This window comes from Syngnathus floridae, chromosome 9, assembly GCF_059516105.1.
Source record: "Syngnathus floridae isolate MCC-2025c chromosome 9, RoL_Sflo_1.0, whole genome shotgun sequence".
Classification (NCBI taxonomy): Eukaryota; Metazoa; Chordata; class Actinopteri; order Syngnathiformes; family Syngnathidae; genus Syngnathus; species Syngnathus floridae.
Window position 1 is genome coordinate 13,234,005 of NC_142421.1, and position 21,693 is coordinate 13,255,697.

The 21,693-nt window shown below is 45.4% G+C and overlaps 1 protein-coding gene and 1 long non-coding RNA gene across 4 annotated transcripts; one reads left to right on the plus strand and one right to left on the minus strand.

The window, feature by feature from the left end:
* Nucleotides 1-1,757: 1,757 nt before the first annotated feature.
* On the minus strand, nucleotides 1,758-20,386 carry LOC148393609 (uncharacterized). 2 transcript variants are annotated; one of them, XR_015860536.1, is made up of 3 exons: nucleotides 19,711-20,386; nucleotides 4,006-4,182; nucleotides 1,758-2,703 (listed from the first exon to the last, which is right to left on the minus strand). It is a non-coding gene; the product is annotated as an uncharacterized LOC148393609 (long non-coding RNA). The 2 variants fall into 2 exon arrangements; XR_015860535.1 differs by lacking the exon at nucleotides 19,711-20,386 and adding an exon at nucleotides 14,936-15,782 and having other exon boundaries at nucleotides 4,006-5,503.
* On the plus strand, nucleotides 15,938-19,455 carry vsx1 (visual system homeobox 1 homolog, chx10-like). Of its 2 annotated transcripts, none has more exons than XM_088385556.1 (5): nucleotides 15,938-16,407; nucleotides 16,496-16,568; nucleotides 17,030-17,153; nucleotides 17,471-17,666; nucleotides 18,525-19,455. In XM_088385556.1, the coding sequence occupies exons 1-5, from the start codon at nucleotides 16,020-16,022 to the stop codon at nucleotides 18,803-18,805; spliced, it is 1,062 nt and encodes a 353-aa protein (XP_088241682.1). In that variant the 5' UTR covers nucleotides 15,938-16,019; the 3' UTR covers nucleotides 18,806-19,455. The 2 variants fall into 2 exon arrangements, with proteins under 2 accessions (XP_088241682.1, XP_088241683.1); XM_088385557.1 differs by having other exon boundaries at nucleotides 17,471-17,651.
* Nucleotides 20,387-21,693: the final 1,307 nt, after the last annotated feature.

Consider the following 21,693-nt stretch of genomic DNA (forward strand, 5'->3'; position numbering starts at 1 on the left):
GTTTCTGCCCTCTAGTGGGAGAAGGTAAAACATGCGTGCAAGTTGATATTTTATTTTGCTTAAATAAGATAAAATAAAAAATAATTAATAAAATAAATTGTAATAATAAAATACTTATTTTATTTTGCTCCACTTGATGTGGTATTTTTTGGGCGTACACTATCTGTATTTAATTCAATCCCCCACATGGTCAGACAATCTACAAGTAGGCGTATGGTCAAAATTAATAATAGTTGTTTAAAATTCCGTACATTATTTATACAACTTACAGCTGTTGTTATATTTTAAATTTGTTGTCTATTTTAGGTTATTCCATAGCCCTAATATCAGGTTACAGAAATAGCCACAGTTGTTTTTTTAAAACAAAGCATCACAACTTCTGCACATTATTTATACAACTTACAGAATAGTTTTGGGTTTAATATTTTATATTTGATGGATTTAATTTTGTTGTATATTAACCCCAATGACACTTTACACGGATCAATGGTTGTTCAAAACATTTTGTTTGTTTTGGGTTTAATATGATCATATTTGATGGATTTAATTTTGTCATCTATTTTAGCTAAAATAGATGACAAAATTAAATAATAGTTAATTAATAATTATTAAATGATTATTGATAATTATTGAATAATTATTATAATTGTTAAATATTAAAATAATTATTTTACGCTGATCCACTTGATGAGCTATTTTTGGGGCGTACACTATATAATGTATTCAATTCAATCCCCCACATGGTCAGACAATCTACAAGTAGACGTATGGTTAAAATTAATAATGATTGTTTAAAATTCTGTACATTATTTATACAGCTTACAGCTGGTTCAGAGTTTTTTATTTTGAAATATGATCATATTTGATGGATTTAATTTTGACGTCTATTTTAGGTTATTCCATAGCCATATCAGGTTACCAAAATAACCACAATAAACATGGATCAACGGTACAGAGCATCACAACTTCTGTACAATATTAATATTGAATATTAAATTTATAAATGTATACACCTTCCCATTCCTTTTCAAACAGGTAGGCTCTGCCTATTTTGTGCAGTGGATTTTTTTCTGTTTGTATCTGTTGTTTGTACAGTCATAGTTTGAATGACTTTCACGTTGCTTGTGCTTTTGAGTGTATTTGTCTTCATTTACTTGATTATGTGTGGTTTGCCTGTTTGAAACAAATTAATTCAATTCAATCCAATTCAATTCAATTCAATTCAATTCAAATTTCAGATTGGTTTTGGGTTTAAGATCTCATATTTGATGCATTTAATTTTGTTGTCTATTTTAGGTCTATGTGTAGACCTACAATGGACGTCTATTTTAGGTTATTCTATAGACCTAATATAGATGTCTAAATTCAAGTCTATGTGTAGACCTAATATAGACATCTGAATTAAGTCTACAGATAGACCTAATATAGATGTCTATTTTAGGTCCATATATAGACGTAATTTAGACGTCTATAAAATAACCTAAAATAACCTAATATAGACATCTATTTTAGGTAAGCTTATTCTTAGGTTTTTCAGTTTCTGTAACAACCTGCAACATGTGGATCTATGGATGGGACCCTTTGGAATACTTTGATCTTGTGACTTGTGCTGTCAAGTATGAGTAGGTACCTAATCCACGTGCCTGCCTTTAGAAAGCCAATATCTTAAATGGTTTTAATGACAGGATTTCAAGTATTATCAAAAGTTTATGTGACAATTTCATGAATTAAAACAGCCATCTGATTAATAATAGTTATCATTATCATGTGTACCTATCATTACTTGTGCCAACTGCCACTACATTCATTACAATTATATTTACAAACATTCTGTTTACAGGTACACCATGGCCAGAAGCAGAGTGCACCACCTCTGGAACCATGGGTTCTGGGTGATGAAGATGGTTGTATCCATACAGCCCATTGCACGTGTATGGCGGGCCTCGGAGAAGCATGTTCTCACATCGCTGCACTGCTCTTCTATCTCATGGCAAGGAGGAGCGAGAAGGTGTAGCATGCACCTCCATGCCATGCACATGGGCTGCTCCTGGAGGGAAAGGTTCCCTGGCAAAACCAATTAAGGACATCAGATTCAAATCAGGTAAGAGAGGCTTCTGATGATTTCAGGACATAATAACAATTACTTTGCACCTGGTGCCTGCATGTTGAATGTTCAGATACAAAATGAGGTTGTTCCTTGAAAATGGCACAACCTTTATATGTTGAATTATCCCGGGTAGAAATGTTGTCACATTATCACACATGTATTCAAAATCATAACAGAAACTATGCATTAGTTAAGATATGAACAGTCCAGTCATTTATAACAGTGTGTCACGCATGCTTTACTTAGCAACCCGCACTGCAATCCACATCAATGATTTCCTTCTGTTTCCTCTTTCACAGGAAGCAACTCCAAGCGGCTGAAGCCAGCCAACCCTCCCAGCGAACTGGAGCAGGAGGCATTCCTGAGGGGACTGGGAGATGCCTGTCCTGACACTGCAGTTCTCAGGAGTCCCCCTGGATACCAGCCACCACGAGCACCTGTTCTGCCTCCGCTGCTCTCTAGCCTGCTGATCTAGCAGACACGTCTTTATCTTTAGTGCCTCCACCTCAGCTCAGAGAGCATCAATCTCTGCTTCTTTTGCATTGATGTGCCTCACTTCCACGTGGCAGTACGTGGCTCGCCATCCGGTTCAACATCTGGGAAGACATAAAAATGTTGATATACTAAATTACTATGTAGTACAGGGGTCACCAACACGGTGCCCGCGGGCACCAAGTCGCCCGTGAGGACCGCATGAGTCGCCTGCAGGACTGTTCTAAAATTAGCTCAAATAGCGGCACTTGTCAGTGAGCTGCATCTATTTATTTAAAACTTATTTTTAAAAATTTATTTATTTAATTTATTATTTAAAACCTCGGTTTTCGAACGTCCCGGTTCTCGAAATAATCGGAATTCGAACAAAAAATTCGAGATTTTTTTGCTTCGGTTGTCGAACAAAATTCGGAGGTCGAACCTCGCGAGATGAGCCGGGAGGACCCGAGAAAACCCGACCGCGCGGCCCGGATGCCGACTGATTCCGTTGTTATTGTATTTTCGTTACTTTGAGGATTGTATTAACTAATCATGCCTCCAAAGAAAGCAAGTGGGAGCAATAAAGCCATCCTAAAACACAAAGACGCTCTTAAAGCAATGCGACAGTGAGCGCCCGGCGCGCTGCGGTTGCGGTATCGGACCAAATTAAGCTCCCTGCGCACAGAGGTCCACTTAAATTTTGGAAAGTACATCAGGACTTTAAAAATATTTTCTAAATTTTAGCGACGACTCTGTCACAATAATGCGACCAGCGTGGTGCAGTTGCGCGGTCGGCGACGCGCTACGGTTGCGCGTTCGGCAGTGCGCTGCAGTTGCGCGATCGGACAAAAATGTGCAAATGAACAAATGCTTTAAAAAGGCGTTTTTTTGCTTGGAACGGATTAATTTTTATTCCATTGTTTGTAATGGGAAAACATGATTCGGAATTTGAACGATTCACTTCTCGAACAGCCTTCTGGAACGTATTGTGGTCGAAAACCGAAGCTCCACTGTATGTATTTGTAATGGGAAAAATAGATTCGTAATTCGATCGATTCGCTTCTCGAACCACCTTCTGGAACGGATTGTGGTCAAAAACCAAGGTTTGACTGTATTTTTGCTATTCTTGTTAAAATCACACATGTGAACTGGAAATGACAATAATAACACATATTGAAAGCCAAATTGAGCAAATTGTCTATTTCAGAAGTGTTTGTCACACTGGTAGCCCTTTGCCTTAATCAGTACCAGAAGTAGCTCTCGGTTTAAGATGATGTAGTATGTACATTTTTACTTGATGTTGATGTCCATTCAAACAATAGAAGGAAGATCAATGATGAAAAATGAGTTATCTTTATCTGAAGCGCAAAAAATGAAAATACTACTAAACAGTTATGTTCAAGATTCATATAGAATGGTATATTTACCACATTCTGATGTGATGCTTTCACTTGCATCCTGCACTGGTGTCCTCCTTTCATCGAGCCTCTCGGCGCGTTTGTGGCGGTGCGGTGATGCCTCCTTCCTCTTCTTCTTCTCAGAAGATGTGAACGAGAACAAAGTTGGCACGTAGGCAGGATGAAGAGGGTCATCACTCTTTGCACCTGAAACAGTAAATAATGTTTTTCAGACAAGCTTGATATAAAAATGGAAACTGGCGGATCCAGTTTGGTGTTTCAGGTGGGGCCGAACTGATCTTTGGGTGTATCCACCAGTGACAATGGATGATTCTGACTTATAATTGTAGATATGTGAACAATCTAATTATTAGAAACTAGCAATTGGCACAAACATACTGTAATGAGGCTCTGTAATCATGTATTCCTTAGGTTATGGCCGAGTAGCAGCAAGAAAAAGGGAATATCCGAGCAATACCTCACAGATGAATGTTAACGTCAATAAAACAAAATTACGTACCTCCCACAAAGTGATCTGAGCAGATGTAAGAATGGATAGTTGGATTCCAAAGCTTGGAGCTGTTGCGGCCATGTTCTGCCCTACGAAGCGCCACCACCCAGCTATCCTTTCTGGTCTGGTCCGCAGGGAACCGATACAGCTTCTTGGTATCGCCTTTTTGGAAGCGATAGGCACATCCTATGGCACAACAACTCTTCACCATGGTCAAAGTTGCACCGTAACAACTCTGCCACGATCTGCCACCGATAAAATGCTAAAAAAAATGCCCCAGTACACCTAACTCTATAGATCAATCCAGCCTTGGCCCTATTAGTGCCACTCAGCGTCTGCCGCTTTTTGCCACCCAAACAAAGCGTCGGCCGGTCTGTGGCATCACATGCATATCCCCTATACCCATCCAAATTATGTCAAATGTAGATTAGATTAGATCGACATTAGATTAGATTAGATTCAAATTTATTGTCAGTGTACAGCACAAATACAGTACAGCGAAAATAACTTTGACATCCAACCAGAAGTGCAAAAAGCAGTAAAGTGCAGAGTAAAAAGTAATACTGAGCAGTAGGTACAGTGCAATCAGGTCTATATGAGGTGTGTTATACTATGCGGGATAATATACATGAGGGACGAGTACGGATATGACTAGCTAAGTATTCACAATAAGGTGCAGTAGAACAAATTTGCAGACGGTACTAGAATGCTAATTATAAATATAGGATTATAAATATGCAACAGATTGTCAGTATAACCAGATATGAACAGATATGTACAAGCGGAGTAATCATGGTGAATAAATATACAGGATAGGAATGCAGTAATTATATGCACATATGGACAGTATATGCAGATAATACAGGTGTTGTTGTGGTGGGGTTGTTGTGCTGAATGATAAGAGTTCAGGGTGATGACAGGTGTGTTGTGCTGTAGAGTTCAGGGCGATGACGGCAGAGGGGAAAAAAGCGTTTCCTCTGTCTACTAGTCTTGACCCGTAGAGTCCGGTATCTCTTCCTAGAAGGAAGAAGAGTAAACAGTCTGTGGTTGGGATGGTAGGAGTCTTTGATGATGCTGCGTGCCTTCTTCAGGCACCGTTTTTGGTTATTCGACTCAATGGAAGGAAGTGATGTGCCAATAATGCGTTGGGCCATCTTCACCACCCTCTGCAATGACTTCCAGTCCGCGGCTGTGCAGTTGCTGTACCAGACCGTGATGCCATTGGTGAGGATACTCTCTATGGTACACCTGTAGAAGTTCACCAGGATTCGAGGAGATAGGTGGGCTTTCCTCAGTCTCCTCAAGAAGAAGAGACGGTTGTGGGCCTTACTGACCAGTGACAAAGTATTGCGGGACCAGGAGAGGTCACCGGAGATCTGGACATGTAGCTGAGATTCCAAAGACATACAGATGCAAGTAAATAGCCTGTGTAAGTCTATCCTAGCGGCACGGTGGTCAACTAGTTAGCAAGTTCGCCTCACAGTGCGGGGGCGGGGCAATGCCATACCAGCTCTGCCGAACCCCTGAAGCCAACTCACCGAACCCCTAGGGTTCGATCGAACCCAGGTTAAGAACCACTGTACTAACCCCTAATCATGCCTCCAAAGACAGCAAGTGGGAGCAGTAAAGCCATCCTAAAACAATGCGACAGTGAGCGCCCGGTGCGCTGCGGTTGCGCGATCGGACCAAATTAAGCTCCCTGCGCACTGAGGTCCACTTAAATTTTGGAAAGTACATCAGGACTTTAAAAATATTTTCTAAATTTCAGCGACGGCTCTGTCACAATAATGCGACCAGCGCGGTGCAGTTGCGCGTTCGGCGGTGCGCTGCAGTTGCGCGATCGGACAAAAATGTGCAAATGAAAAAATGCTTAGAAAAGGCGTTTTTTTTTTTTGTCTTGGAACGGATTCATTTTTTTTCCATTATTTGTAACGAGAAAAATAGATTCGGAATTCGACCGATTCACCGCCTTCTGGAACGGATTGTGGTCGAAAACAGAGGTTTGACTGTACTTGAGCTGCGCATTCTCATGACTGGCTGCCCTCAGTGGCCATACTGCAAGCTTCCAATGCAAAGGCGCTCAGCAGTGCTTAACATGATCATCCATCGAATAATATAATTAGTCGTCAATTACGTCAGATTGGCTCTAATAATCGACATTTGTACTTTGGGGTATTCATTTTCTGGTCATGGGGCGTGATTTTAACACATACCCACACACGCATGTGCACTCGCAGATGGAGGTCAATAATGGACAGATAATGGATCGTGAAAAATGGTTTGTTGCAGCCATAGTGATCTCCAATTCTCTCCAAATGAACGACCGCATTTAATTCATTTCATTGATGATGCTACGTTGCTTTCCAAGCTAAGGTGAGCCAAGTGCCAAAGTACCAAGTCATGCATGGGTGTGCGACTGTGCGTTGAGCGTTAAAGGCGTACAGTGATGCGTCCAGAGGCAGGGCTAATGGGGCTCAGGCATTATTATCCATTAGTACCTTTTACCAGCAACCTTTGACCTGCTGCACATGCTCAAGTGAGCTTGCTGCAAGAAGCATCGCAACACACGCACGCTACACATTGACATGTGCATTAAGAATAAGTCCTTGCTCTCGCTAATCTCAGGCATGCAGGATAAATCAACATGCAGGCAACAAGTGAAACATCTCAGCGGCGGCACGCACGCACGCAACAGATAAAGAGCGAGACTTCCAAAAGGTCCATTAGAGGCAAGATAAGAACTTCATTCACAGACTTTTATGGAGGAAACATTTGAGAGTCACAAATCAACATCAAATAATCCCCCCCCCCCGAACCGGTGCCCCCCCTCCTCCTCCCCGCCTTCCTCCCTTTAAGATTAAGGGGGACATTATCCCACACGGCCGTAATTGCTTGTATGAACTACTTTAAAAAGGATTGGATTATATCTGGGCCAGCGTTCAAGGCTTACAACGCACTAACGACGACATGACATAAGTGCGCAGGCGCACACGCCTGACAGGAGCCAAAGAGACCCAAGGGTGATTGCGAGGTCCCGGCTGGCGTTTGGGAGCGGCCGAGCCATTTCCAGCAAAGGGCCAATCCCGTCCCGATCCCTCGGCGACGCTCGCAACTACGTGGCAAAAGTCAAAACAACGCAAAACATGGCACTGAAATTCCACTTTTTGTTCCAGGTGTCGCGTTTGCATTCCGTGCAGTTGTAAGTCCACTGTTGCAAGAGGCAGTGACTAGATACAAATGCCCACCGAGCATCAAGCCAGGGCGCTGAGAAGACTGAACATCATCTTCCGAGGTCTGCATGGAGGAAGGGGGGGGGGCACAGACGCATGCCAAGCTCCGCCACTGCCATTGACCAAAAAAAAAAAAAAACCACTCATCATAAAAAAAAAAAATCATGTCACCTTGTCATTCAGTCAACACAACAATTTCTCCTTCAATATATATCGATGGACCATGCAAACGTGTGTGTATTCATATGTAATTGCTTTTTATCACTTAAGGCTTTGCTAATCTTTCATCACTGTGATGGTACACAATAGTGCACGCACGTGCGCGCACACACAACTATTGGAATGATAATAATGATAATAATGGCCAAAGTAATCTCCGTGCCCAACATGACTGTGTAGCGTCTGCCTGCATGACAAACCTCAAACAGCGTTAGCTTTGCTTGGATTCTTGAGGCCAACTGCCTCAAAATATGACCGAACCAACCAACAGGGCACGTCACTTCCTCCCTGTCGGAAACAATCGATGGATGATGACAACACACTTGAGTTTAGTGCTTCCTCGGGCCGGCTTTAATGTGTGTGTGTGTGTGTGTGTGTGTGTGTGTGTGTGTGTGCGTGTGTGTGTGTGTGTGTGTGTGTGTGTGTGTGTGTGTGTGTGTGTGTGTGTGTGTGTGCGTGTGTGTGCGTGTGTGCGTGTGCGTGTGCGTGTATGCGTATGTGTGTGTTCCCCAGAGAGAGCAAGCGCTGCTGGTCATGTGACTTGTGTAAGTAGGTCATGTGATCCCATCACGCGGATTATTAGGGAATCATTGGAAGGATTTGTAGGGATAATTGAGACTGTGGATCATAATTGGAGAAGATTCCACTTTCATCTTGAGCGTTTCAGGATTATAAGACATCTGGACACATGCACGCGCGCGCAAACACACTATTATTAGAAGACAGCACTCACTTGTTTGCACTTTCCAACAACAAGAACAAGCAGCAACAGCAGAGTGATGCAGATGCTTGGTCGGAAGCAAGCAAGGCCATTGCTCTTCGCACACTGTCCAACAATCACCAAGAAAGTCTCAACATGTGCAGCGTGCACACCCAGGCCGTCAAGATAACAGCACACCAGTGGAAAGAACGTTATTGGATTGCCGGCAACACGCAATCAAATGAGATTTTGCTTGCGCTCGCTAAAAAGCAAAACTAAGTGGATTAAACAACATGCAACGCAACATGAAGACAGCGGCCGGATTAGTGCTAAGGCGCAGATTACACTCCATTATTCTTATTATTTGATTATTATTATGATCATTACTGTTATTGTTATTTTGGTTCAGACCAATCATCTTGACTAATCTCTGTCTCCAGGATTAACACACACGCACGCAGACCCAAACACCCATGCAGTGTGTTTCCATGACTTTTGAAATCCCTTTATACTCGAAAAAGATCTGTAACGTCTCATCATGTGTCCAATCAATATTCGTCCAGCGCTTCATCGGGCGCGCCTGTCACACGCATCTTGTTCGTGCTCACCATGAATGGCAGCCGTGAAATTTAAGAACTGTACATAATGTGGAATCTCTTCTGAAAAACAAAATAAATCAAGTGAAACATTTTATTTTCCATGGAGAACTTAGAAAATAGAAAAATCGAAGTGTGCTGTGTCACCGGTATTGGCACCCTTTCCCGTGAATCAGTTTGGGAACACATTGTGAGTCAATCACAAGTGAGAATATATTAATCGAAATCGTCTGTGCCCATGAATTAACCAACAAAGGATGACTTTCATGTTTTAAGAAGCCACCTGTTAGAGCTGCTGGGCAAAATCTCTGCGAGTCCACAATGGACAATTTTTGCCAGCTCTGTGTGTGTGTGTGTGTGCGTGTGTGTGTGTGTGTGTGTGTGTGTGTGTGTGTGTGTGTGTGTGTGTGTGTGTGTGTGTGTGTGTGTGTGCGTGCGTGTGTGTGTGTGTGTGTGTGTGTGTGTGTGTGTGTGTGTGTGAGTGTGTGTGTGTGCCAGCTCAAGTGTGTGTGTGCGTGTGTCGTTGCGGGAAGCTTGGACAGCATTAACAAACTTTTCTTGTGCGTGCGTGCATGTGAGCAACTTTAATCATGTTTCCGCTGCATGGACATAAAACATATTTGTCAAATCACATGAGCTTGTTGATCAAATCTGCTTTGGTGATTGAAGTGGCAGCAAAGCTGATTTAGGGCCAACTTTAATCAAATCAAAGCAAACTTAGCGTTAGCTTCACCCCCACAAAAAGAAAAAAAAAAAAGTTTGCTTTGTTTGACATGGTTGATCGTTTGAACGCAGCGGCCCTAATAAAAAAAAGCTGTCATCTTACAAGAATGAAGGTGCCATTATCTGGCAAAATCAAATGAGGGAAGAATCAGAAAAAAGCCGCCTCTACCGCATTACACAAAAGGGGTGTATTGTCCCAGGAGCGGAACTTTATTGTTGCTCAAAAGACGTTTTGAGGTCTTTTGCGCAGCCCCAGTTGGCAAAGGTGAATTTGTAATGGCAGCGTCTCATGGGCGGCCTTGGCTTCCTGATAGCTTGTTAATTTTATTGTTTTTGCCTGCAGGACGATGCGATTAGTGGCCGAGCCGCCACTCAAATCACTTAATGTGGCCTTATTGAGGGCAGACGGACGGGCGGGCGGACGGGCGCGTGGCCTCCTTTGGCCAAATGACTGTTGATATTTGCTTTTAATTTAAGCAATCCGCCACAAGTCTCATTAACATGCTGGCAGATTAGCGGCCTCAGCCAGAGTTATCTGCCTCTTGATGCTTTTGACGGTGATAATCCCCGCTAACTTGGATTGAGGGCTACAATGAGATCAAGAGAACCTGGAGAGATGCTTTTGCTCTCTGGTGCCACAATTTCACAAGGAGTAGGAGCTGCCGGCGCAAATTCAACGAGGAGCTGATAATGCTGTCCGACTGGGCTCGGACTGTATCCCGGGCACTATCACCAATCCAAAAATGAATGAGACCTTTTGAGTGGCGACTTGAGACCCGACTGATGAGCCGTGCTTTCGTCGCCTGCTGGCTTTGATCGGCTAGCACAAAAAGTGGCTGTGTGAGTGATTCGTTCGGGGCCCATCCCAGTTGCAGCATGTGGGCCCGAAGCAAGCGTGCCCACGAGTTTGGCTGTGCATCCACTCATAATCTGTCATGTTCGTGTCACAGGACGCTCGCTCAGCCGGCAACTTTCCTCAGCCACACCCATTTTATTACTGTAATGACTGTCACCTGCTCCCTCTTGTTACCTCATGTATTTAAACCCTGCCCGTGTGTTTCTGCTCCTGTTGTCTTGTCCCGTTGTGCATTTCCCGCCGTCTCATGCGTAGGCTCACAGTCAGTACCTGTTTTTATGTATCAGTTCCTGGTCCGAGTGGACCTTCTGACCCTGCCCGCTATCTGTGAGCAACTGCCTGCCCCGTCTGTGTCTCTGTTCGCCCACCTCCCTTCCCTTCAATAAACCCTGGTCCAAGCTGCATTTGGTCACCTTGCTCAAATCATTCCATGACAGATTCACATTCTCATGTTGCTTTCACGTCAAGACCAATTCATTTCTCGAGCCCTTCATCGCAAACACGTCTGAAAGGGCTTTGCATGGCAACAGTCGATTGATAATTTGATTGTCCAAGCTGAAAGAAGGGTTCGCCATTTAGACCTTTGAACCAGCGCGAACCGAGTATGAGAAGTAAAAAAAATCCACTTCCTGTCAGTTCCGTCAGGGTGCCACCAGTGTGTGGCTTTGTGTTGGGCATGAGCAAAACGCTAATTCGCGGCACAAAACGGCGCACGCGTCGCCAAGGAAAAGGCTGGAAAAGCCGAAGTCAGGTCAAGTCCAGGTGGCTCATTACCGGCCATTAGGCCGCGTCCATTAGCCCGTTGGTGTTTGTCTGCGGCAGAGATTAGAGAGGTGTATGTAAATACGATGGCCAGGGGGCGGGCTCCCACTCTTTAATTGAAAAAGTTTAATCCTTCAAATCCTATACTTGTTTACCTCCTGAATGAGGTTAATCTTGTGCGTGCATTTGCATAAATGTGCATTTATGCATAATTAGTGGGACGCTCCAAGCCTCCGTGTGCTCGCCAGGGACACAAGGGGGAGGGGCATGCCCCCACAGACGCGTGTCCATTCACTTGTTAAATTGTTGCCGATGACAGCAAAGCCGCAGGGCAGCAACACAACGCGCCCGCCTGTTGCGTCACAGCTCCTTATCGCGCTCGTCTGAATTTAGTGAGACTAGCTGATGATCAAAGTCCATCATAATTTTCAAGAGAGATGTTCGGAGTGCGACGGGGGCCATATCCGCTGCTTCACCATCGCCCGGCTCCACCTCATTCCTGCAAACGGCACGGATGGAAAAGCGCGGCAGAAGCCGGCGCGTGAATCGGCTTGCCACTCCGCACAACTCCTTACGAGGCCAAAGTTCCAATCGCAAGCACAGTGGCAACACGCTGCGCGCGAGTCGCCAGAGGTGCCCATTGCACCAACAGGAGACCGGTCACCAGAGGTGCCCATGGCACCAATGAGGGAACCATAACCGCTCACCTCACAGCAAAATACTATACACCGTATTGGCTCGAATATAAGACGACCCTGATTATGAGACGACCCCCTCTTTTTCAAGACTCAAGTTTGAAAAAAGACTTTTTGAACACCAAATTTAATTTTTACACAGAAAATGATTATATCTGAAAAAAATGATTATAACAATATATTCGAGAGAAAAATCATGCTATTATGCCTCATTCAAATCATGCAAAAACTGTCTATCACGTCTTAATATCTGAATATTTAAATATGTAAACTGAATTGCAATCAAATTTGTAAATGAATGGCTTCTGCTTTTTGAAATGTAAATAAATACTGTGATAAAACAACAAAATTGCAACTGCATTAACCATCAAAGTAAAGTCAAACTGTAACTGTAGTCTTGAAACAAATCTGAATAATGAAAAAATTGCAATAAAATGATTCAAACTGCTACCGCTATTGTTGGGGAGCCTGAGGACTGTATAGGGGGTTGGCTCGCGTGGTTATGCTCTTTTTGCCCCCGGTGTCGGTCAGAACACAGGAGGGAAGACATGGTTCAGTTTTGATTGCCTTACTGAATTATTGGCATAAAAGTCACAGGCACTGTGGCTCATAGGGGCATGCAGGCAAACTGGCAAAAGGGTAAATGTGATTCTTGTGTGTGTGATTATTGCATGAAGCGTGTGAAGGGTGTGTGTGTGTGTGTGTGTGTGTGTGTGTGTGTGTGTGTGTGTGTGTGTGTGTGTGTGGTTCTGCAACAGACAGAAATACAGCACGTAAATCAATGCTCAACTTCTGACGTAACACAACACTAGTAGACGGCACACATTACACAACTAACTGCGCGTAACGGGTCCGCTATACTAAATAACCATAAATTAAATACAGTGATCCCTCTTTACTTCGCGTTTTGTTTATCGCGGCTTCAATACATCGCAGATTTTTTTCCAAATTAAAAAAACATTTAAAAGTCAAAATAAAACTTCTAAATCCAGGAAACGTGTCTAACATTTAGGACAATGTGTCAAATGTTCATTTACATTCCTTCAGAAGTCCGTTTTCGCGTGTTAGCACGATCGCGAATTAGCATCTTTCCGCTAATTCGTTAGCCTGCCCAGTGCTTCTTGTTGGTGACCGTACTTCGCGGATTTCACTTATCGCGGGTGGTTTTTGGAACCAATTATCCGCAATAAACGAGGGATTACTGTACTCTTGGCAACACACCAAACATAAGTCATCGAGACAACAAAATACATTTGCTGGCGACCGTTAGTCGCCGTGCCGCTGCGTAACGGCTGCTCGTACGATGTGAGGCAAATTTAAAGGAGCGAGCCGAGCTGTCAATCAAATGGTGCACTCACGAAGCAAACCGCAATCAGACAAACGGCACAACAGTGGACAGTAGTAACAATGAAATGTATATACTCCCTTTGTGTCAAAGACGCACATGATCACAGCAACATACTCAGTCATACCAGCAACCTTTAACTTATCACTGGGCACAAGTGAATGGGTATAATGCCTAGACCCCGAATATAAGACAACCCTCACTTTTTCAGTCTTATTTCAATGCAAAAAAACATCGTCTTATATTGCGGCCAACACGGTACTATATATAAATACCCTGCTGGCCGTATAAGAGGCCAATTCAGACAAGTGTGCTTAAAAAAACTGGCATGCTAATATGCTAAGGCATGAGATCTCATCCCAGAACCTCGGCCCGTCGGGCTGATGGCGTACCGCGCCATGCTGCAAAACAAAAAGGTCCTCTTTATGGCTTTTGCCTTTGAAGGGCTCCGTAGGCTCTTCTCTCCCATTGTCAAACACGACACGACTGACAAACACGACCGAAGATGTAAAAAGGGGACTTCGAGGCTTCAAGCAGTGCCAACGTTGGCGTGAAAGGGAACTTTGATGTTTTTTTTTCTAAGGCAACGGCAATTTATCGGAGCCAACGGATGGTCCAAAGCTGGCCACTCGGCAGCAGGTAGACAAATAGGGCTGCCCTGAGGCGGGCCAAAGGTCGAAAGGATGAACAAATGAAATCAAAGATTTAATCTGAAGATTATTCCATCAATCTGCTTGGCGGTGGTCGTCTTCTCCAAATAACGGTGGTAATCCCACACGTTAACATTGTGACTTTTTGTTTTTATTACGTCCACGCTTGGCGACAATGACGACCTCAGTGTCAATGGTGCAAACAGCGTCTTTATGCAAAGATCCGTTCATTACAGAGAAGATATGGGCGAAGTGTCAAAGCAGTACCGAAGTCCGAGAGCGCAAAGGCCCAATCCGGATGCTGTCGAGGAGCTCCACAGCGTCAAAATGCTCGAGTAACAAGTCACAAACTCTTGTCGCGGTCTCAAATCCCTTGGTCTCGCCCACTGTCATTTCTACGCCGACTTTGAGGAAGGAGCCGAAATGAAGGCGTTGCAAACAAGCACGTTAACCCTTTTTGACACCTTTAACCCTTTTGCACACGTTGTGGCACAAGGAGGAAGCGCGGGAGCGAGTGCCAACAAGTGAGCCAAGATGCAAGTCAACAAAGCAACCAAGACCAAATGATGGCACAAAAACATACATGTCCCAAGTGCAGGGCCCGCTGGTCTGAAAGTCTGCCACGTGTCGGATTGTTGCAACGTAGCGCCAACTACTGGGAAGGAGGACTTACTTTTGATCAGATTTGAGTTGCTTTGAATATCGGCGGCCGACGTTGTCGGCCCGATGCCACACCTGGTATCGATGTTGATCCGTCCCGCCAACCTGCTCGCTACTGACCGGCCGGGCTGGTCACTGTAGGTTTTTGTGTGAAAAACAAAAAAACCTTCACAACTTCAATCCAGACTTTACTGGATGCCAAATGCCCTGCTTTAATCCGGTTTGTGTGTGCGTGTGTGCCTGTGTGTGTATCATGAATGTGTGTATATGAATGGTTTTAAAAAGTAATTAGAGTCAATCTTCTTATGAGATAATTAAAGCAAAATGAAGCTTGTTTTTATTTTTGCTTTAATCTTTGCTTTTTCTGTTGTGGAATACACTTAACTGACAACCGCCTCACAAAACACACCTCATCCTCTGCTGTCTTTTGTGTCCCCTGATGTATTCACTTTGATGTCCTGCCAAAATAGGGTCCGCTTCAAAAGTGTATCAATGTCGCCAGATTGAATCAAGTTTGGTCGCAATGCCAGTCTCTGTGAACCTGCTGTAAGGGTGTCTGTATGGTCAAGTCAGATTTGTTTTTGTCACACTGATACTTGTACTAAATGATAATTCCTCTATGAAACGGGGTGTAAAAAAGTGATAATAGTTATACTTTATGTGTGTGCGTGTGTGTGCACACGCATGCACACACATGTGTGTGTGTGTGTGTGTGTGTGCGTGCGTGCGTGTGCGGGATGAAAATAAAAAAGTCTTAGTGTGTGGCAAGCAACAGCAGCAGCAGTTGCAGCAGTTGCAGCAGTTGCTCCAGCAGCAGCAGCAGCAGCAGCACAAATAATCCTGATCGGATTGAAAAATTCAAATTGGTGCAATTAATCCTCCCAGATTGACACGAGACATCAGCGCCCACCCCCCAGACCACCACCTCCCTCCCACCCACACCCGGGGCCAGCTGGCCTCCCATTGGCCGCCGGCTTGATCCCCTGCACAGCCAAAGGTTCATAAATGAGGCGTGTTGAGCGGGCGGGTCTCGTTCGGTGCCCGTCTGTCTTTGTCGTCGCCACCTTCGGCCCGGCGCTCTTCGGCGGCCTTTGGCGATGTCGAAAGTGATGCAGGACAAGTCCAAAGTCAAGTTGTTGCCTCCCGCATTTCCCGACAAGTCCCAGCTTCAAAGTTCAGGCTTGCGGTCCAAGGGCTTCGCCATCACGGACCTCCTGGGCCTCGAGTCCGCATCTGCGTCGTCCGGGGGGGGTGAGGCTCAGAGTGGCGCTGGCTTGGGGCTGGGCCAGACCCTGGGCAGCACCTTTTCTTTCCCAGGGGCTTCCCTCCCGCTGGGTCTGGGCTTCCTGTGCAGTCTGGCGGCTCAGCGGCCGCCCGGGCCCACGGGAGGACCTCCCTGCTTCTTGCCAGGTCACTTGCCGCTCCTGCAGAGACCCGACGGCCATTTCCTGCACAGCACCGACCCCCACAGGGATACCTTCTCCGGTACGCCAAGCGCCCACCCGCCTGTCTTCTCCACCTTGGCTGTGACATTGTTGTTTGATGGCCATTTTGCTGCTTGCTCTGTTGTCAGATGATGAGATTCTGTCCGACCACGAGTCCAAAAGTTGTTCGGCTTCTCAGAAGAGGAAGAAGCGGCGCCACAGGTGACTACCAAACTTCTGCAAGTCTTGTTTCCATTACAGCCAACAGAAGTGGTGCATGGCGAGAGGTTCCTAATCCTTATTTCCCACCCAAACTACTTAAAAGTTCAGTTGACAAACTTTAAAATGAACTAGAGCTCGAACAAAACTGCTCGTGTCCGTCCGTACACTGCCATGCTAGTAGACGGCTGCAACGTTCGTCTGACGAGCTCATCTTGTTGCTTGAGGAATTTTTTTTAAAAAAAGGTGACGCAGCAATACAACAGAAGGCTGAGGTTGGAAGCACATTTGAGCCAAACTCCCCCTCTGGTCTTCGGATCGCTGTAAACCGGCACTAGGCCAGTTTGCGAGGGCTCGTACTCGCAAAGAGGGTCTTCTTCCGTCGGCCTTGAGCACCCGCTGTCCCGCTGTGCCTCGGCGCTTGTGACCTTGTCGCTAACTTTGCCCCCCCCCCCGCCTCCTAGGACCGTCTTCACGTCCCACCAACTGGAGGAACTAGAGAAAGCCTTCCACGAGGCCCACTACCCCGACGTGTACGCTCGAGAGATGCTCGCCGTCAAGACGGAGCTGCCCGAGGACCGCATTCAGGTGACACGCATTTCAGAAACCATTTGAATGTTATTGCAACATTTAAGGCGCCACAAATAGCTGGCATTGGCCTGTGCAAATTTGGCCCATTTATGGCTCGTTGTCCACAAATGCAAAGGTGGTCAGTCCGCTTGTGTTTGCGAGTGTGTGTGTTGTTATGAGGACTGATTGCTCCATGGCAAGACAGTTGTGAGGCTGTTTTGGGGAGCAGTTGCAAGGACTGTGCCCAATACGTGACATCATGGCTGGCGTCTGAGGACTGAAGGCTTGATGACATGCCTGCGTTGTGACCTCGCGTGTGATTTTGTGTGCCGCAGGTGTGGTTCCAGAACCGGCGCGCCAAGTGGCGCAAGCGTGAGAAGTGCTGGGGCCGCAGCAGCGTGATGGCCGAGTATGGCCTCTACGGGGCCATGGTGCGTCACTCTATCCCACTCCCTGAGTCCATCCTCAACTCGGCTAAGAATGGCATGATGAGCTCCTGCGCCCCCTGGCTGCTCGGTGAGCCGCATGCACGTCAGTGCCACGCGCACGCACCACACGCACCACACGCACCACACGCAGGCACGCAGACACGCAGGCACGTAGGCGCGCAGGCGCACAGGCGCACAGGCGCACAGGCGCACAGCCGCACAGGCGCACAGGCTCCTCTGCCCAATCATTGGACAGCTTTGACATCTCTCCACAATGATGCACCCAACTTGGGCCTTTTTTTCCTTCTATGTACGGCAGAACAATTTCAAGCACAGACACTTGATGTGCTCGATGATGCCAACCAGTTTGATTAGCTGCACGCTCCAGTATTTCAGTGGCCTTGCTTCTTGAATTTCATGCCGGGCCTCCCCAAAAAGTAGCAAGACATGTTTCCTGGGCAACAACCAAAATCAGGTCTTCTGGGACTGTAGGGGCACAGGCGCCGGTTTGAACCGTCCGGAGTGGCAGTCACCCACATGAACAAAAATAATGAAGAAAACAAAGCATTCCAATGACTTTTGTCCAATGTGAGACCTGCCTCCCTGCTGCAGCACACTCGATTCAAATGATCAGATCATCAAGGTCTGTGGGAGCCCCACAACCTTCCTTTGAATTGGGGCTTGTCGCGGCTGGGAAATGGCAAAATCCTCCGGGACGGAATGTTTGACAGACGTGGAGAGTTAACATTCATGTTGGTTTGAAGCCAATTCAGTTGCTATGTGGAAGCGCTTGCACCATTTTCCCTTCCCGTGTTAGCAGGCTGAGCAAGACACGGACAGCGCTGAACTCTCGCTGCCTTCACAGACAAAACTTATTAGCAGGCGTCCAATCAATTATTGTTGTCGTCCACGAAAACGTGGAAATCAATCAACGGAATTTGCGGTGTGCTTGTCTTGTCAGGAATGCACAGGAAGTCTCTGGAAATGTCATCCAAAAAGACCACCGCATCCCATCCTGACCGATTGGACTCAATGCGCACTTCCGACGCCTGCTGCCACACCCCTGATGTGGAGGAGGCGGAGCCTGAGGCCGCTGGGCACCGGAAGGAAGACAAGGAGAATGCAGAGGGGGAGGACGAGGAGGGGGAGGAGGAGGAGGAAGAGGAGGCCATGGATTTGTCTAGCTCCTCCAAACAGCAGCAGCTGCTGCAGAGCGAGATCGACGCCCATCAGCTGTGCTGAGGCCGCAGCGCCGCCGCCGCATTACATTATTCAGCCGGCTGCCGCCATCTTGTAAACATGACAACAACCATCTGAGTGCCACACGACGCATCCTGTTGCCGTGGTGACAGCCCAGCGAGACGTCCGTTACCGGTGACAAGTTCGCAGTGGCGACAACTCACCCGTGACGTCCCCCGTCACCATGACAACATGCACGCGGAGCCCCCCCACCCCCGTTAGCGCAGCAACCACACATCCGGCACATCCTTTGTCACCATGGCAACAAGCGTGCCGCGTACCCCTGTAACTGTGACGGCAATTCAGCCGCCGCAACTCGTCATCAAAGACGATGCGACGTTTGCACATTCGGCTCGAGCGCGCCGGCAGGCAAATGCTACCGGCTAATTGCTAAAAGCTAAGTGCGAAGTCTGAGCACAAAAGTGACGTTAGCGTAGTTAGTAGTGTGCAAAATGCGTCACTTGTTGACTTGCGATCGTTCCTTAGGGCTGCGCATGGATGATCAATATGTAAATGATGGGCTGATTGCCTAAGTCTTGTCCTTTCTGGTCTTCGTGTCGCATTTCTCTTTTGTTCCACATTGAAATATATTGAATATCAACGTTTTTACTGTTGGACAGCAGCAGCTGCACAATAAAACAAATATTTTTGGACTCCTCGTTCATTCATGCAGAATCGTGCGGCAACAAAGCACAAAGGGGGAGGGGCAAAGAAAGGTTATGGAACCTTTTTGGCGGACAGAGCCATAAATGCCCATTTTTTAAAAATAATTTCCCGTGAGAGGCATACCATTTAAAAAAACGATAGGCTAAATACAATTAAATGCATGTATTTTAATTAAGAACAACGATTTTTTGAGTGTACTAATGTATTCTTTTTAATAACGAGCCTAGGGAAAAAAAACTCACCATTAATGAGACTTCTGGGGCTGCATCGTTTTGCTGATGGCTTTGTCGTCCGGTTGATATGCAGTGAGGTTGAGCTTCATGCAGGCGTCGAGGCTCTCATCAGTCATAATGGCCCGATCGTGAACGGTTCTTGCTGACAGAGGCATGTCCTTTATCCGTTTGAGTATCTTTTCTTTATCCGTGAAGTCGTCAAAAAGTTCATTAGCCACATCAAGCATAAATGTTGAAATACTCGCCATCAGTGAATGGCTTTCCGTTCGTCACAATTGCTAATGCACCAGCAAAACTAGCTGAATTAAAGTCACCTTGTCTGGTTGCTGTTGACTAGCTTGGACCTTCCTCTGGAGCTCTTCACACGCTTTCTTTATGCTGTCCCCAGCTGGGTATTTGGTTGCAAATGTAGCATGTCGTGTTCTCAAAGTGGCACCTGATATTGGAGCGTTTCATTTATGCAATTTTGTCCATGCATATGAGGCACGTAGCAGAGCCTCTTCTTTCCACAAATGCGAATTCTTCGGTGCACTCGCTCTGAAATGTTCGGTAATCGTCATATTTTTTTCTCTTCACCATCTTTCTTGCTTGCCTGGCCCACACCAGCCAGCTAGCGGAAATTTTAAATTAGGTGGATGGAATTTTACCTCTCACGACCCCGTAGAGATTGTCTAATAAAAATCGCGCTTTTTTTGTCCGACCTGGCATACACCGAAGGGCAGCTAGGATTGGCTGATATGACGCTACTGTTGATTTCAGCGGTAGAAAATAGATGGAATGGATTGAAAACGTGATCATATTTTTTTATATTTTGAAAGCTAATTTAACCTTTTGATTTCAGTAGGTTGAAGAAATGGGGTCGAAATACAAAAAGTCTTGCCTAGCTACAAAAACAGATATGCTCAAACCTCATTGAATAAAGTACATAAGCAACAAGTATATTCTCATATTAAATCAATAAAAGAAACATTTTAAGCATATAATTATACCTACACACCAAATCAATAAAGAAGACATAACTAGACATTTTTGATAGGTGGTAATGACAATGTCTGCGCACTTTGAAATGACAAATGTTTTTTTATATATTGCCTGAATAGCTTAATGACCCTTAACTGAACTGTTTAATGCATGCCTGATGATTTTCTAAATCATGGACACTGCCAAAGTCGTCTAAAAATGTTCAGTACTTGATTATATTTTATGTTTTGATTAATGCTAGACGCCAGTTTTGGATTGTTACTGAACGTTCTGGACAGAGGGAAATGTTTTGCCTAATAATGAAAAGATATGTGTCAAAAGATAGTGTCAAAAGAACAAACAAACAAATGCATGGTAAGTGGTGAGTGAGAACTTTGCATAGTCAGGGAACATTAACAAATTGATGATGTCACAGCCAAAAGTTCACATAATTCCGTACAAAATGAAAAAAATGAAAGAATGATGAATGGGCGGTGTGCAATAGTGGGCGAAGTGGATGTATGTGCAAAATGGTTTACAGGAAGGACACTTGGAGATAAAACCGGTAGAGGTGTCAGAGGAAGAGCGGCAGGAGAAAAACAACCAAGAACCCGGCCAAAGGTGATCGCCAAGGCCGAAAGACGGGATGGAAAACAGCAGCCCCCTCTCACACCGAATCGCCCATAATAAGAACCCACCCCCACGGAACCAGCTCTCACCGAACCAGCACCCATTCCCATGGAATCTAACTCTCCTGCGAACTTGCCACACCCCATGACTCATCACCCATCAAACTCGGCCCACACTGGCATGTGTAACTGAATATAAGCTGACCAAAGAACCTTGAACGTTGCCTTTTCATAATGGAGACTTTCTGCTCTTGAGCATGGTCGCACGAAAGGCCCAGTGCTGTATTGTACTTTCCTGAAAACAGAGCTTTCTTCACAAGAATTGTGATTGAACTCAACCAACCTGTTCAAGTCAAAATTTTGTTTCGGTGTCTTAACCTTTTCCTAAAACTGAAGAAATAAA